The 13,572-nt window shown below is 41.2% G+C and overlaps 1 protein-coding gene across 1 annotated transcript in view; it reads left to right on the plus strand.

Annotated features, from left to right (window-relative positions):
• Window positions 1-2,827: 2,827 nt before the first annotated feature.
• The window catches only part of Lurap1l (leucine rich adaptor protein 1 like), a 38,412-nt gene continuing 27,667 nt past the window's right edge, over window positions 2,828-13,572 (plus strand). Inside the window, exon 1 of the mRNA XM_042686843.1 lies at window positions 2,828-3,507. Within this exon, the coding sequence (XP_042542777.1) occupies window positions 3,193-3,507 (315 nt within the window). The 5' untranslated portion in view covers window positions 2,828-3,192. The remainder of the gene's footprint in view (window positions 3,508-13,572) is intronic.

Here is a 13,572-nt window from a genome sequence, read left to right on the forward strand (position 1 = left end):
AACAACAACAACAAAAAAAACCCAAAGGCTTATCTAACATACCTTAGCAATCTCAAGAGAAAGTATAATACAGAGTAAAACATTGTATCACAAATGCAAGAAATGAGTATTTTTATAGTCTTACTCTTTATTGTCCTGGTAAAACACCCTGAGGCCTGAAGACTGGTAAGACAGAGAGGCATAGGAAGGGAAGACAGCTAACACTGAGAATCTCAGAGCCTTCCCTCTTGGTCTTGGTCTTTAGCTATCTTCTCTTCCCTTTCTACTCCTTGCAGGTCTCACTCCACCCCAAGCTCCCATCTGGACATATTACTGCAGGGTACTGTCAAAGAATTCCCCAAATCGCAACACTTGATTAATTAACACTTCAGGTGACAGTAATTGGCAAACTGGTAAAACTACCCACATAACTTTCTCACAGATGGATCTTGATAACAGTCAAAAACTATACCTACGACCTAATGAGAAGATGATCTTTATTTTTCAAATACTTTGGACAAGTAATGTCTTATAAAAGTATCAGATCAGACGACACAAAGCAGTAATAGTGTTATGACTTTATTGGCTTCTAAAAATTAGCTAAGAGGGCTAATGGCTCTATTTTAAAGTAAAATGTCATAAAGAAATACACTGAAAAAAAAAAGAATATAGCCAAGCTTTCCTTTAAGAGCTTATATTTGTTCTGTATTTTACTGGAACAGATTTTTATACATAGATGCCATATCTTTGTTATCAAAGTTTATTTTTTTCTATTCTGCTTATTACAAAAGCAAGAAAAGAGCAGAAGGGGTGACTCACCCGTTCCCAGCTTCAGGGGGCAGTAGGTAAGTGTGAGGGTCTCCCTCTGAGAACAGAAACAGTTGGCTGTTTACAGAAAAATAACTAAAAATGGATGGGGGCATGTTTCATATGGTAGAACACCTAAAGATAAATCCAGATTATCTTTAGCATCAAGTAGCAATTTTACTATCTGTGACTCATAGTAAAAATGCCCCATTTTTATGTTACAATGATGAGCATTTAAACAATAAATGCTTTTTTATTGACCAAGTTCAAGCTAGATTTGTAACTGTAAGCTGCTATTCTCATCAGGCCTATGTTGAACTTTGTAAAGGTTTTATAATGAAAGCTTGACTGAAACACAAGCCTCTCATAATTACATGTCATGGGACAATTCTTATGCCATGACCTTGTGGTTCTCCAAATTTAGGACAAACTTGTAGTTTTATCAGTGAGTTGAGTTTTAATTTTGTTTTCCTTTGATTCCATAAATGATGGTTCTAACCTTGAATTGGGTCACCTAATGTATGACGATGTTTGTCATTTCTTTTTAAGAGTAAAACAAAAAATAACATGAAAATTACTGGCTTGTGGACAAGAGATGGTATTCAACTTTCTCCCTGATGTGGAAGACCTCATGCAGAAGATCCATGTTTTCTCTCTTTAGATGGTTTCCTAGATGAGGCTTGATTAAAACATATTCTGGAATGCATCTACCTGACTGATGGCCTTGATTATGAAGTCTGGGAAGGAACATAAAATATTTATTTGTGTCCCAAACCCAATAACAGAGAGGCTAGAACTCTGAAATACTGCAATTGAGCCAGAAAACTGTAGTTTACTGAAAATCATATCTTTTACTTGAAGTTCATCAACACAAACTACATGCAGAATCAATCCTTTAATCTATGTAGTGTGTGTAACAATTTAGATGTTAGAAGCATCTCTGATGAAAAATTTGCACGACTGAGTTTCTGTTAAATAGTTGAAAATTATAGATAAATGATTAAAGCAGATAACTTTTTCACAAGTTATTCCCTGCATTTTTTCTTCCATAATTAAAACAGATGTATCTCAGCAGCTGAACAACCCTCCCCCCTCCCTAAAATTCTACAGCTACAGCTATGCCTGTAGTCATATAAGCGGTTTAATTCTTTGACTTCAGCATCCAATGACTTACTGAAAATTTCTATGACAATCACGATTCATTGTACATTTTCATTCAGCTTTTGGCTAAATCCCTCCATTCCTCTTATTTTTGTGAACTTATTAGGAAAGGCTTGTAAAGCTAAGTGTTTGTTTTGGGGAAAGATGTGGAGAGATAGGAAGGGATCTCAAATTTAGTCATTCTTCTGCTCTCCCCCACCCCCTTTTAAATTGGGAATGCTGTAGGTACTAGGCTGGTATTTCTCCTGTAAAACTGAAAACCTGATATCTTCTCAACTTAAAGCAGGCTATTGAAACTCTTGCTATTCGCTGCATGGTTGAGGAAATTTCTATTGCTCTTCTTATTGGCGACATACGGTAGAGGGGTTGGCCCTGGTTTGGTCCACCTGCCAGCGGAGTTTAAAATTTCCGAGGCTCAGACGAACACAATGACTTGGATCAAACAGTCTAAATGAGAAGGAGGGTGTTTATTCTGCCCCCAGGAAGCCGTTAAACTTCTGCCAAGATTACCATCTCTCTCTCTTTCTTATTTTTTATTTTTTTGATGGGTCCATGCGGCCTCCAAACCTAACCGATCGACCAATCTCCTCTTCCCTAACCAGAGATTATTTCTGACAACCCAGGATATCCCAAACGCCTGGAGACATATGACTGGAAAATGAAACGACCGGAGAGTGTGGCCACAGCTTTCTTTCATGTCGCAAGCTACCAGATGGACGCTCAGTGAATGGCTCAGGGATGTGAATGGTCAGTTTTAAGTATGATTTTTCCCTCCCTCTTAGAATGCTGAAGCAGGCTTGATTCCCTTCGCTTTTCTTTTGGTATAAAGATACTTGCCTCCTCCACCCCTTCCCCATTCCCTCCATAAATCCTTCTGGCAACATCAATTAACTCAACTTTGCAGTGGAACGGGCCGAAAAGAAGGAGGTGGAGAACGAGGAGGAGGAGGAGGAGGAGAAAGAAGCGACCTGAGTGGTTTTAGCAAGTGTTGGAGACAACGTCGCAGAGGCCGGGGTGGCTGCGGCGGAGCCCGACTGCCGCCAGTACGGATCCCAGGGCCGGACACTGCGTTAGCAGCTATGGGGCGGACGGCGCCCGGGGTGCGCGGAGGATAAGAGACCCGGCCCCGGGAGGGAAGGTGGGGACCGAGGGTCTGGTGATCTCGCGGCCGCCTTGGAGGCCTTGGCTGCCTCTCCTCGGCTCCTACGTGTATTATCATCCTTATCACCGATCTTGAAGAAAGTCATGGAAGACGGCCCGCTGCCGGACCTCAGAGACATCGAACTGAAGCTGGGGCGCAAAGTACCCGAGAGCCTGGCGCGCTCCCTCCGTGGGGAGGAGCCGGTTCCCGGGGAGAGGGACCGGGACCCCCGCGGGGGCGGCTGCGGCGGAGGCGGCGACGGCTGCGGCAGTAGCAATAGCAGTAGCAACTGCAGCTTCCCCCCTTCCTCGTCTTCCTCCTCCTCCTCGTCCTCCCCAACCTCTAGCTCCCCACGACGTAGCCACTCCGGCACCTTGGAGAGGCTGGAAACCAAGCTTCACCTCCTTCGCCAAGAGATGGTGAGTGTGATGTTCTGAGCCGCCGGGGTTAGGGCGGGGATGGGGTCAGGCTGAAAGATGGGGCGATCGGAGGACCAGGTCGGAGGTGGGGAGACCAGGGCCGCGGGGCGGAGCGCGCGGGGCGCGCGTGGGAAATGCGGGCTGGGAGATGGGGCGCGCAGTGTGTTGGGGAGGGGGGGGGAATAAAGGGGAGGAGGAAGAGGGGAGGAAAGGACGCAAGCTGGACTGAGCTTATTTACCACGGATTTTGCTCGGTCACCGATGGCCACCGCTTTTCCCGGTTGCTGTACCGGGTGGTGGCGCGCACTTCTGCCGGCGGAGGCTGGCAGTCGCAGCCTCCCAGCGGGTAGGGGTGGGGAAGGCGTCGGCCTTTGGTGAAGGCGGGTCATCCCTGCGCCCCGTCTGGAGCCTGGGGCGAGCCGTTTGCACTTTCCGTGGGTGCAGAAGGAGGCCCCAGTCCGCGGCATCCACTGTATTCGTGCTTCCCCGTTTGCCGGGAGGGGGCGCGGCGGGGTCTTCCCCTTTGCCGCCCTGCGCGCCGAGCTCCCCCTACCTCCCCAGGCCGCTCCCCCTCCCCCGGGAGGCGGCAGCTGCAGCTGTTCCAAGGCCACTGGCTGCGCGCAGTCTTCACAGCTGGTTCTGAAAACAATGGCCCACCCGCCCTTGATGTGCTTAGGAAAGGCTAGTCGCACTGGTTTGAGGCAGGAAAGCAGGTGATCCCCCTCCCAATCCCGGCCCAGGGATTTGCTAATAACCACTTCCTATCCTTTCTCAATCTGCAATCCGCAGTTGTTTTCTCTGTCGTTCGCAAACGTTGACCTCTGCCTAGGACAATGGGGCGAAGGCAGCGTCTGAGAATACTTGTTTTTCCGGATGTGTTTAGGCTTAGGCATTTATAGACTTGCCGTGAGCTCTTAGGCCAGTCGTTTGGCCTCTCTTAGACCTTTTGTGTTTTTACAGCGTTGAGCTGGTTGTGGGAGATGATCTCTCGTCAGATCTTTGGAAGAAAATGACCACAAACAACAGCGTTTTCTACTTGTTTAAAATAGTGGAGGTTCCACAGTAGGCCTCAGTCACTTGAACAGGAAGGTTTTGTACAAAAATGACCTGGTCTGCTGTGGATTTGCATCAAAAAAGTTTCCTTTGGGCACTGGTGGCTCACACCTGTAGTACCAGCTACTCAGGAGGCTGAGATCTGCAGATCTTGATTCAAAGCCAGCTCCAGCGGAAAAGTCCACGAGACTCTTATCTCCAATTAACTACCGAAAAGCCTGAAGTGGAGCTAGCTGTGTCTCTCACAGGTAGAGCATCAACCTCAAGCAAAAACCTGAGGGGACTGCATGAAGTGCTGAGTTTTCAGTTCAGGCCCCAGTACAGGCACACAAACAGTTTCCTTAATTTCCCACTTTTTGATCTTTGTGGGGTTGGGAGACTTGAGGAAGGAATCGTGAAGTCATCTTGGCAACTCTACTAGTGCCAAAGGTCAATCTTCAGAAGTCATGTTATTAGTACACTAGGATGCCACCTAAAATCCTCCCACCAGATCCTTAAGGCATCTGCCCAAGAACTTTTAGTTCTTAGGTCTAAGGAATCGTTTTCTTCCCACTAGGAACATTACAGATGTTGAAAGTAAACATATGTGCATTTCTTCATGTATCTGTATGTGAATATGTGAATACATATTCATGTACCACGTCTATTACAAGTAATTTTATTAATCTATACCTTGCCCACTTCCATATCTACATATATATATATATATATATATACTTATATATCTAGTATATATATGTGTGTGTGTGTGTGTGTGTGTGTATACCTAGTAATTAACTGGGTACTAAAAATACAAAATAAAAAAAGTCAAGTAGTTTGTTAAGGCTCTTAAGTCTCTTGCACTAATTTGTAAGTTCTTCCCTGTGTCATATCCATGCTAGTGTGATGAAAAATGGTATAGGGTGAAAAACAATCTGGTTATTTTCGGCTAAGAATATTTTCTAAATATTCTTCTAAATATTGTTTTTATGTATTTTTGCGTCTGTGCCAATACTGGATTTGAACTCAGGGCCTATTGCTTGTTTTCCTCTCACAGTTGGTGCTGTACTAGTTGAGCCATGCCTTCCCTTCCAGCTTTTTGCTGGCTAATTGGAGAGGAGTCTTTTACATTTGTCTGCATGGCCTGGCTCTAAACTGTGATTCTCAGATTTTAGCCTCTTGAGTAGATTAGGATTATAGGCATAAATTACGAATGACAGGCTTGAACATCTGTTTTTCTTAATGAAGATTTCAGACTTGACACATTTTTTTCCTTTCAAACATGTCTAATGATTATGGTATACTGGCACACACACACACACACACACACACACACACACACACTTAAAGAAGAGACTCATACTTGTAATCATAGCTACTCAGGAGGCAGATATCTAAGGATTATAGTTTGAAGCCAGCCCAGGCAGGCAAGCCTCTGACACTCTTATCTCAAATTAACTACCCAAAATTCAGGAGTAGAACTGAACTGTGGCTCAAGTGGTAGAGTTTCAACCTTGAGCCAAAAAGCTCTGGGACAGTGTTCAGGACTTCCATTTAAGCCCCAGGACTGGTGTATGGGAGGAAGAGGAAGTGGAGGAGGAGGGGGAGGGGGAGGGGGAGGGGGAGGAGGGGGAGGGGGAGAGGAAAGGAGGAGGAGGAGGGAAGAAGAAGAAAAGCAGAGACAAAAGTGGTACATTTTTCAGTTGATTGACTAGTCATCATATTTTTTGTGTGAGCTTCGATGTGGGCTTAGAAAAATGTATGTTAGAACACACATTTCTGTGATGAACTTTGTACCCTAAAGAAGAGCTCCCAAAGACTGGCTTTGAACATTTAGAATGTGGAAATCAGAAGAAGGTATGTTGCTTTGCCAAGAGGATAATTTTCTCCTCACATTTTATATAATTCTTGTGGGTGCTCAAAATCCTAGCTTCAGCATAGTTGCAGAGTAACAGATTTGTTATTACAAAGAGTTGGCAGTTTTGTTATAAACATTGAACAGATGCAGTTCTGTGGTTCTCCTGTCTCCTCCTAGCTTCTTCAATAGAAAAGTTAGGGAGCTACAGTTGGGCTACAACATCTTGATCATTTCTCTCTTGCCCTGTAGGATGAGCGCTGTGTTAACTGCAAGATCCCATGTTTTATGTTTATGATTTAAATTGTTCACAGCTTTTACTCATTGATCTCCTGGAATGATCAGACTTTGTGCTTGCCCTCAGAACACATTAGCTATGCATAAGCTTTTGTAGAGACTTTCAGGAATCAGGCTTCTTTTCTTCTTCTTTTATTTTTTAAATTTTTTTTATTGTAAAAATACTGTACAGATGGGTTACAGTTACATGAGCAAGGTAATGAGCACATTTCCTATCAAGCATTGTTACCTCCTCCTTTGTTTTCCCCCTATCCTCCCTTCCCTCCCACCTCTACAACTATACTCTCCCCACCACACACACACACCTAAATTGTAAAGTTCATTTTTCAACATAGTGTCTTGTACATCTCAAGAGAAACTTCTCTGAAGAGGAAATAAGAATGGACAATAGACATGCTCAACCTCTTTAGCCATAAAAGAAAAACAAATCAAAGCAACATTGAGATTCCACCTCACCCCAGTTAGAATGGCTATCTTCAAGAAATCTAATAACAACAGATGCTGGAGGGGATGTGGCCAGAAGGGAACCCTACTACATTGTTGGTGGGAGTGTAAACTTGTTCAACCACTTTGGAAAGCAGTATGGAGGTTCCTAAAAGACTCCACATAGAGCTCCCCTATGACCCAGCAATCCCACTTTTGGGCATTTACCCAAATGATCACAAACAAGGCCAGACTAAAGCTATCAGTACAACTATGTTTATTGCAGCACTGTTTACCATAGCTAAGATATGGAACCAACCCAGATGCCCCTCAGTAGATGAATGGATCAAGAAAATGTGGTATATATACACAATGGAATTCTATGCCTCCAACAGAAAGAATGACATTGCCCCATTTGTTAAGAAATGGAAAGACTTGGAAAAAATTATATTAAGTGAAGTAAGCCAGGCCCAAAGAAACATAGGTCCTATGGTTTCCCTTATTTGCAACAACTAGTATATATCTGGGACAAGCAGAGAAGGTCCAAAGCTATGTACATATGGCCAGATAAGATGATGTTAGGCAAAATAAACCCCAAGATAGGAACACAAGTGGTTTTTTCTTTCTTGCTATTGTTCCTAACATATTTATGTACCATGTGATTTTTTTGTTTCTCTGTGTTCCTCCCCCATGGAATAACCCGTTTTCACTGTATTTGATGTCGGTGCCCTGCGTCTTGTATATACACTTCTCCAGTTTGGGGAGGGGAAGGGAAAAAACAAAATGCTTAAATAGGGATACAGGCACCTTTACTTTGCCTATATTAGTGGCACAGTAGAGCCTACACTGCAGGGTGTCAGTCTCAATATTTGTCTTAATCTGTACCCATAGGATTTCACCTTGGTCTTTCTTACTTTTTGCAGATAATTTCTTTAATTTTTTGCCTGTAAATGTTACAGTCACTCCTCTTACAGATTTGAGAGATGACCTGTGAAGCAGGTATATTGAAAGAGGTTGAAACATGGGTTTGGATTTTTTTTTTTTTTGGTTGTTTGTAGGGCTTGAACTATGGGCCTGGGTACTGTCTGAGCCCTTCAGCTCAAGATAAGCGCTCTACCTCTTTAGTCACAGTGCCACTTCTGGTTTTCTGGTGGTCAATTGGAGATAAGAGTCACAGACTTTCCTGCCCAGGCTGGCTTTGAACCACTGTCCTCAGCCAGCCTCCACCTAGCAGGAAGACCATGTGCCATTTGTCTCTGTTCTTGGCTTACTTGGCTCAAAATAATCTGCTCTAGCTCCATTCATTTCTCTGCAAATGCCATTATTTTGTCCTTTCTAATGGCTGCATAATATTCCATTGTATATAGATACCACAATTTTTGGATCCACTCATCAGTAGTGGCATCTGAGTTGTTTTCAAATCTTGGCTATTGTAAACAGTGCTGCAATAAATATGGAGGTGCATATGTCTTTGTATACTGGTTCCTGTTGCTCAGGGTAGATGCCTAGGAATGGTATGGCTGGGTTAGGGGAGGTCTATATTTAGCTTTCTGAGGTATCTCTAGACTGTTTTCCAACCTGGTTATATCAACTTGGTTGTATTAGTATACATTCCCACCAGCAATGGTAAGGTTCCTCTTTCTCCGCATCCCCTCCAGCATTTGTCATTGGCTGACCTTAGGATGTGGGCCATTCTGACTGGGATAAGGTGATATCTCAGTGTTGTTTTTATTTGCATTTCCTTTACAGCCAGGGATGATGAACATTTCCTCATATGTTTCTTTGCCATTTTTATCTCTTCTTCTGAGAAGTCTCTCTTTAGTTCCCTTGCCCATTTCATGATTGGTTTGTTAGATTTGGGAGGGGTTAGTTTGAGTTCCCTGTATATAATGGATATTAGACCCTTGTCTGATATTTTGCTGGTAAATATTTTTTCCTAATTATTTGGCTGTCTTTCTAGTTTGGTTGCTATTTCTTGGTCTGTGAAGAAACTCTACTGAAAAGCCTTTAATACTACATGTCTCTATGATACTTCTAGTTTGAGAGTAAAAATTCTTTTTTTTTTTTTTTTTTATCAATTTAGTCTGGAAGGATTTGACATGTGTAGGCTTATGAATAAATACAGTCACAAAAAACAGGAAATTGAAATTAGGAGAGTCTAAGCCATGTCCCCTAGTCTGCTTTCCTAGATGAATACTAGAAAGTCAAAGTACAGTTTGGAATATATATACACTTTCTGCAGAGCTGATACCACATTCTATAGTATGGTCAGGCCCTATGTAGAGATGGTGTCCTACGGATTCTGCAGTGCCAATGTGAAAACATGATTGGAAAATACAGTGTCCTGATCTCCATATTTTTTGACAATAGTTTGTAGAGCAGCCAGTAATAATGAAGCTTAAGTAATCTCACTAAAGTACTTATCTTTTCTTACAACTAAAGTAGTCAAATACCTCAACTGATTCCTCATCTCTTATTTTGAGTTTTGTACTGAGCATCTAGAGATAGACACAAACACACATATATTAAAAAAATAACCATAAACAATAATAGGACGAAAAGCAACATGTAAGAGTTCTAAACATAGTTTAGATTTTTATTGACACTCTCCTTCTCTAATTCATCTTTCCCACATTCCCCCCTGTTTTAAATGGCTTGCTTGCTTTTGGAGTAAAAATAAAAACATTTTACATTCCCTAAAAGGGGAGATAATGATTTCATTAAATTAACCTCACACTTGTTTTTGGCATACTTTAAATAGGTGAAGAGATTTTTATCACTTAAATACCCTTAGGTAGAAACTAGAAAGTGGGTGGGATCTTTCTTGATGAATTCTTAAGATTGCTAAAAAGATAAAATAGGAATATAATTTGGTCAGAGAAAAATTACCAAGAAGTCAGCAGGCTTCTGATGCCTTAGTGGAAATCAGATATAAGCATGAGACAAACAGACACAATTATGTAGATACTTCACAGGAAATATGCCTTTTAGGAGGAATTACAGATGCTGGGAACTATGTAAATGAGCACTTAATACTAGGGAGAAAGACATCAAGGAAATGAAGAAATCTTGTTTCCAACATAGTTTTTTGTTTTTTTCCCTGTCTTTTTGCCTATGGAGTGTTAATATAGTTATTTAAACAAACAAACAGGTATTTGGTAAGAGAAAACCAGAGCTTCAGTTCATCTGGTCCTCTACTCCCCATCCTACTCTGTATCCCCAAGTAAACAACTTGCTGACAGTCTGCAGTGAATCCTCTGAGGTGGTTTTCTACGTTTTGCCTGCATATGTATTACATGCATGCATAAAACTGTTGTGTTTGCACTAATGTGATGGTGTATCTGCACTTCATTTTCCTTATTCTGCATAGTAAGATTGTACCATAACAGTTACCACTGGTAATCATTAATGAAAGTTATAAATTCTAGTATTTTTTTGGGGGGGGGGGGCGGTCGTGGGGCCTGAACTCTGGGCCTGGGCACTGTCCCTCAGCTCTTCAGCTCAAGGCTAGCACTCTACCACTTGAGCCACAGCGCCACTTCCGGCTTTTTTCTTTCTGCTTATGTGGTGCTGAGGAATCGAACCCAGGGCCTCAGGCATGCACGGCAAGCGCTCTACCACTGAGCCACCTTCCCAGCCCCTTTTAGTATTTTAGTAACAGATATTTAACCTAACCTGTCTATATCAACTTGGAGTGAGCCAATCAAAGCTTGGGAATGAAAAAGTGAAGGAAGTTAATTTCTCTCAAGGTGATGAATCCCAACTTTGAAGGCTGGGAAACATTTGGAATTCTTTTGCTGAGAACTGAATGAAAAATAGCTGCCACTGGCTACTGATTTGAAGTTCGCATTGTTTCTAAGATTTCTTTTATGCATAAGAAATTTTGTATTATTATTAAAGGGAGTACTCTCTGCTTCTTATGCATGCAATACTATAAGAGGAAGTAAGAAATAAAAAGTTTTCCATATCCTTTTTCCCTATTTCTACTCTCCCAAAATGATTACATTATACTATTTTATAGAATAATGTAGAAACTTTTGGAACACATGCAAAAACACCTAGTTTTAAGTGTACTTCCCATATAGTTGCATACCTGTATATTTATGTATGGTTTTAAAATTGAGACTCAAAAACTACTGATGTGACTGTTTCTCTAGATTCCACAAACACTCAGCTATTGATCTTCCTATTTTTATTATTTATATTGTGCATACACACACTTATATCTCAAGCATAACTTACAAATGTAGTGACTTTGAATAGAAAATTAACCAACATAACCCCCACCCCCAAAAGCCCAGCATTTAAAAAGTCATTCTGTTTGTATAAAAAAAAACCTTGGCAATTGGTGATGCAAAGTAAGTCAATAGTCTTCAGAAATAGAAAAGAACATTGCAGAATCATACAATAGAAACTTTAGAGGTCACCTGACAGATTCTTCATTGACACCCTAGCCAGCTGATAGTCTTAAATTGAATGTTTTTAATGGTGAGGACTTCACTGATTCTCACGGTAAACCATTCTGTTTCCAGGCATCTATTATAAAGAAATGATAATTCACCAAAAAAGTAGTTTATATCTGCATTTGATATTCTATATTATTGGGAAAAGTTAAAAATTCTAAATGACCAATAATGGTAAGTAGATTATATATGTTCATATGGCAGAAATTTATGCACACTATTAACGTTAACAGGACAAATATAAGTGGCATTATTAGCAATATTTTTTACTATTTTATTTTGACCAGTTTCCTCTAAAGTAAGTATATTTATTTTGATTTTTAAAAACTAGTTAAATAGATTTTTTAAAAAATAGACTATTAGAGAATGGAGACTCTAGAGTAGGAAAGAACCTATTCCAAGGCATCAACAGCTCTGCCATTTGTTACCTAATTCCTTTAGGCCCATAATTTTAAGTGTGATTAATATATTCAGAGTAGCTGAGATCCTGGCTAATAAATAGTAAACACTCATTATACTTCTCTGCTGTTATTCTTCCAACTTGATTAGTGGTTAAACTATGCAAATTTCAACGGAAAGAGGAACCTAAAGTTTTTCCTACCCTTTTTCTTGTTATTCTATTTCATAGTAGGAAGCATGCCAGTATATAAAATAACTTGCTTCCTGCCTGTACTACTCTCAGCCACTCACTTTGGCATTGGCACTCTGTCTAGAAGTAGCATAGAAGTAGCCAAATAACCAATCCAACCATGGAAGATAGTCTGTAGAAGGCTGATGGATCAGGACTTGTGAGTCATAGTGGTGAATATTAATCATGACCAGACCCATCATAAACAGGTAATGGAACTGATAACTACTTTCAAATATTTACAAGGTATTCTATTGCATCTTCAGAGGAGCTTATGAGAGTCTTGTGCTTCTTTGTCAGAAATAGTTGCATAGAAAATACTCAGTCTGGGACTGGGAAGGTGGCTCAGTGGTAGAGCGCTTGCCGCACATGCATGAGGCCCTGGATTTGATTCCTCCGCACCACATACGCAGAAAAAGAGCCAGAAGTGGCACTGTGGCTCAAGTGAAAGGGCACTAGCCTTAAGCTGAAGAGCTGAGCCCAGAGTTCAGGCCCACGACCCACCAAAAAAAAAAGAGGGGCTGGGAAGGTGGCTTAGTGGTAAAGCGCTTGCCTTGCATGCCTGAGGCCCTGGGTTCAATTCCTCAGCACCACATAAGCAAAAAGAAAAAAGCCGGAAGTGGCGCTGTGGCTCAAGTGGTAGAGTGCTAGCCTTGAGCTGATGAGCTGAGGGACAGCGCCCAGGCACAGAGTTCAAGCCCTACGACCAGACCCCCCCCCCCCCCCAAAAAAAAGAGAGAAAGAAAGAAAGAAAGAAAAAAAAAAAAGCTCAGTCTTAACTAAATGTTCACATAGATTTTAGATAGAATTTTGTTGTTGTTCTTCTTGTTGTTGTTCTGGGTCTTTTGATTCTGGCATGGTCATTTAGCTGCATTTAATGTCAGCATTAAACTGGCATTGTTTAATGGATGTGTTGGTATCCGTTTTTAATGTTTTGATCCAGCTTCAAATTAAATCAGATACACATTAAAAGGATGGATTTATTAAAACTCTTAGGAATTTTAGAATCCTATAATCAATGTTCTAGAAACCTAGACTGTTCATTCTATCCAACTTTTTCATCTGGACACTTGTCATTACAAGTATGCTAACTGTATCAAACAACTCAGATACGATATGCCCAAACCAATTGTGCTCTTAAGTCCCAACTCCACCAAAATTGTGTCAATAAAAAGTCACAGGATTCATGCCCTGATGTTACTCAGCCCACAAAGGATGGCTGCTGAATTAAGTAATTATTTTCAGCTAAAAAAACATATATATTATACCATGTGTTAAAATATATGCAGTAAATACTAAGATTCCTGTTCTTTGTTCTGTTATTTTGTATGCTAAACCTCAAAAAATCTCATTTCAGAGTAGGAAGA

Source organism: Dipodomys spectabilis, unplaced genomic scaffold, assembly GCF_019054845.1.
Source record: "Dipodomys spectabilis isolate Male_0828 unplaced genomic scaffold, ASM1905484v1 ptg000098l, whole genome shotgun sequence".
NCBI classification, from domain to species: Eukaryota; Metazoa; Chordata; class Mammalia; order Rodentia; family Heteromyidae; genus Dipodomys; species Dipodomys spectabilis.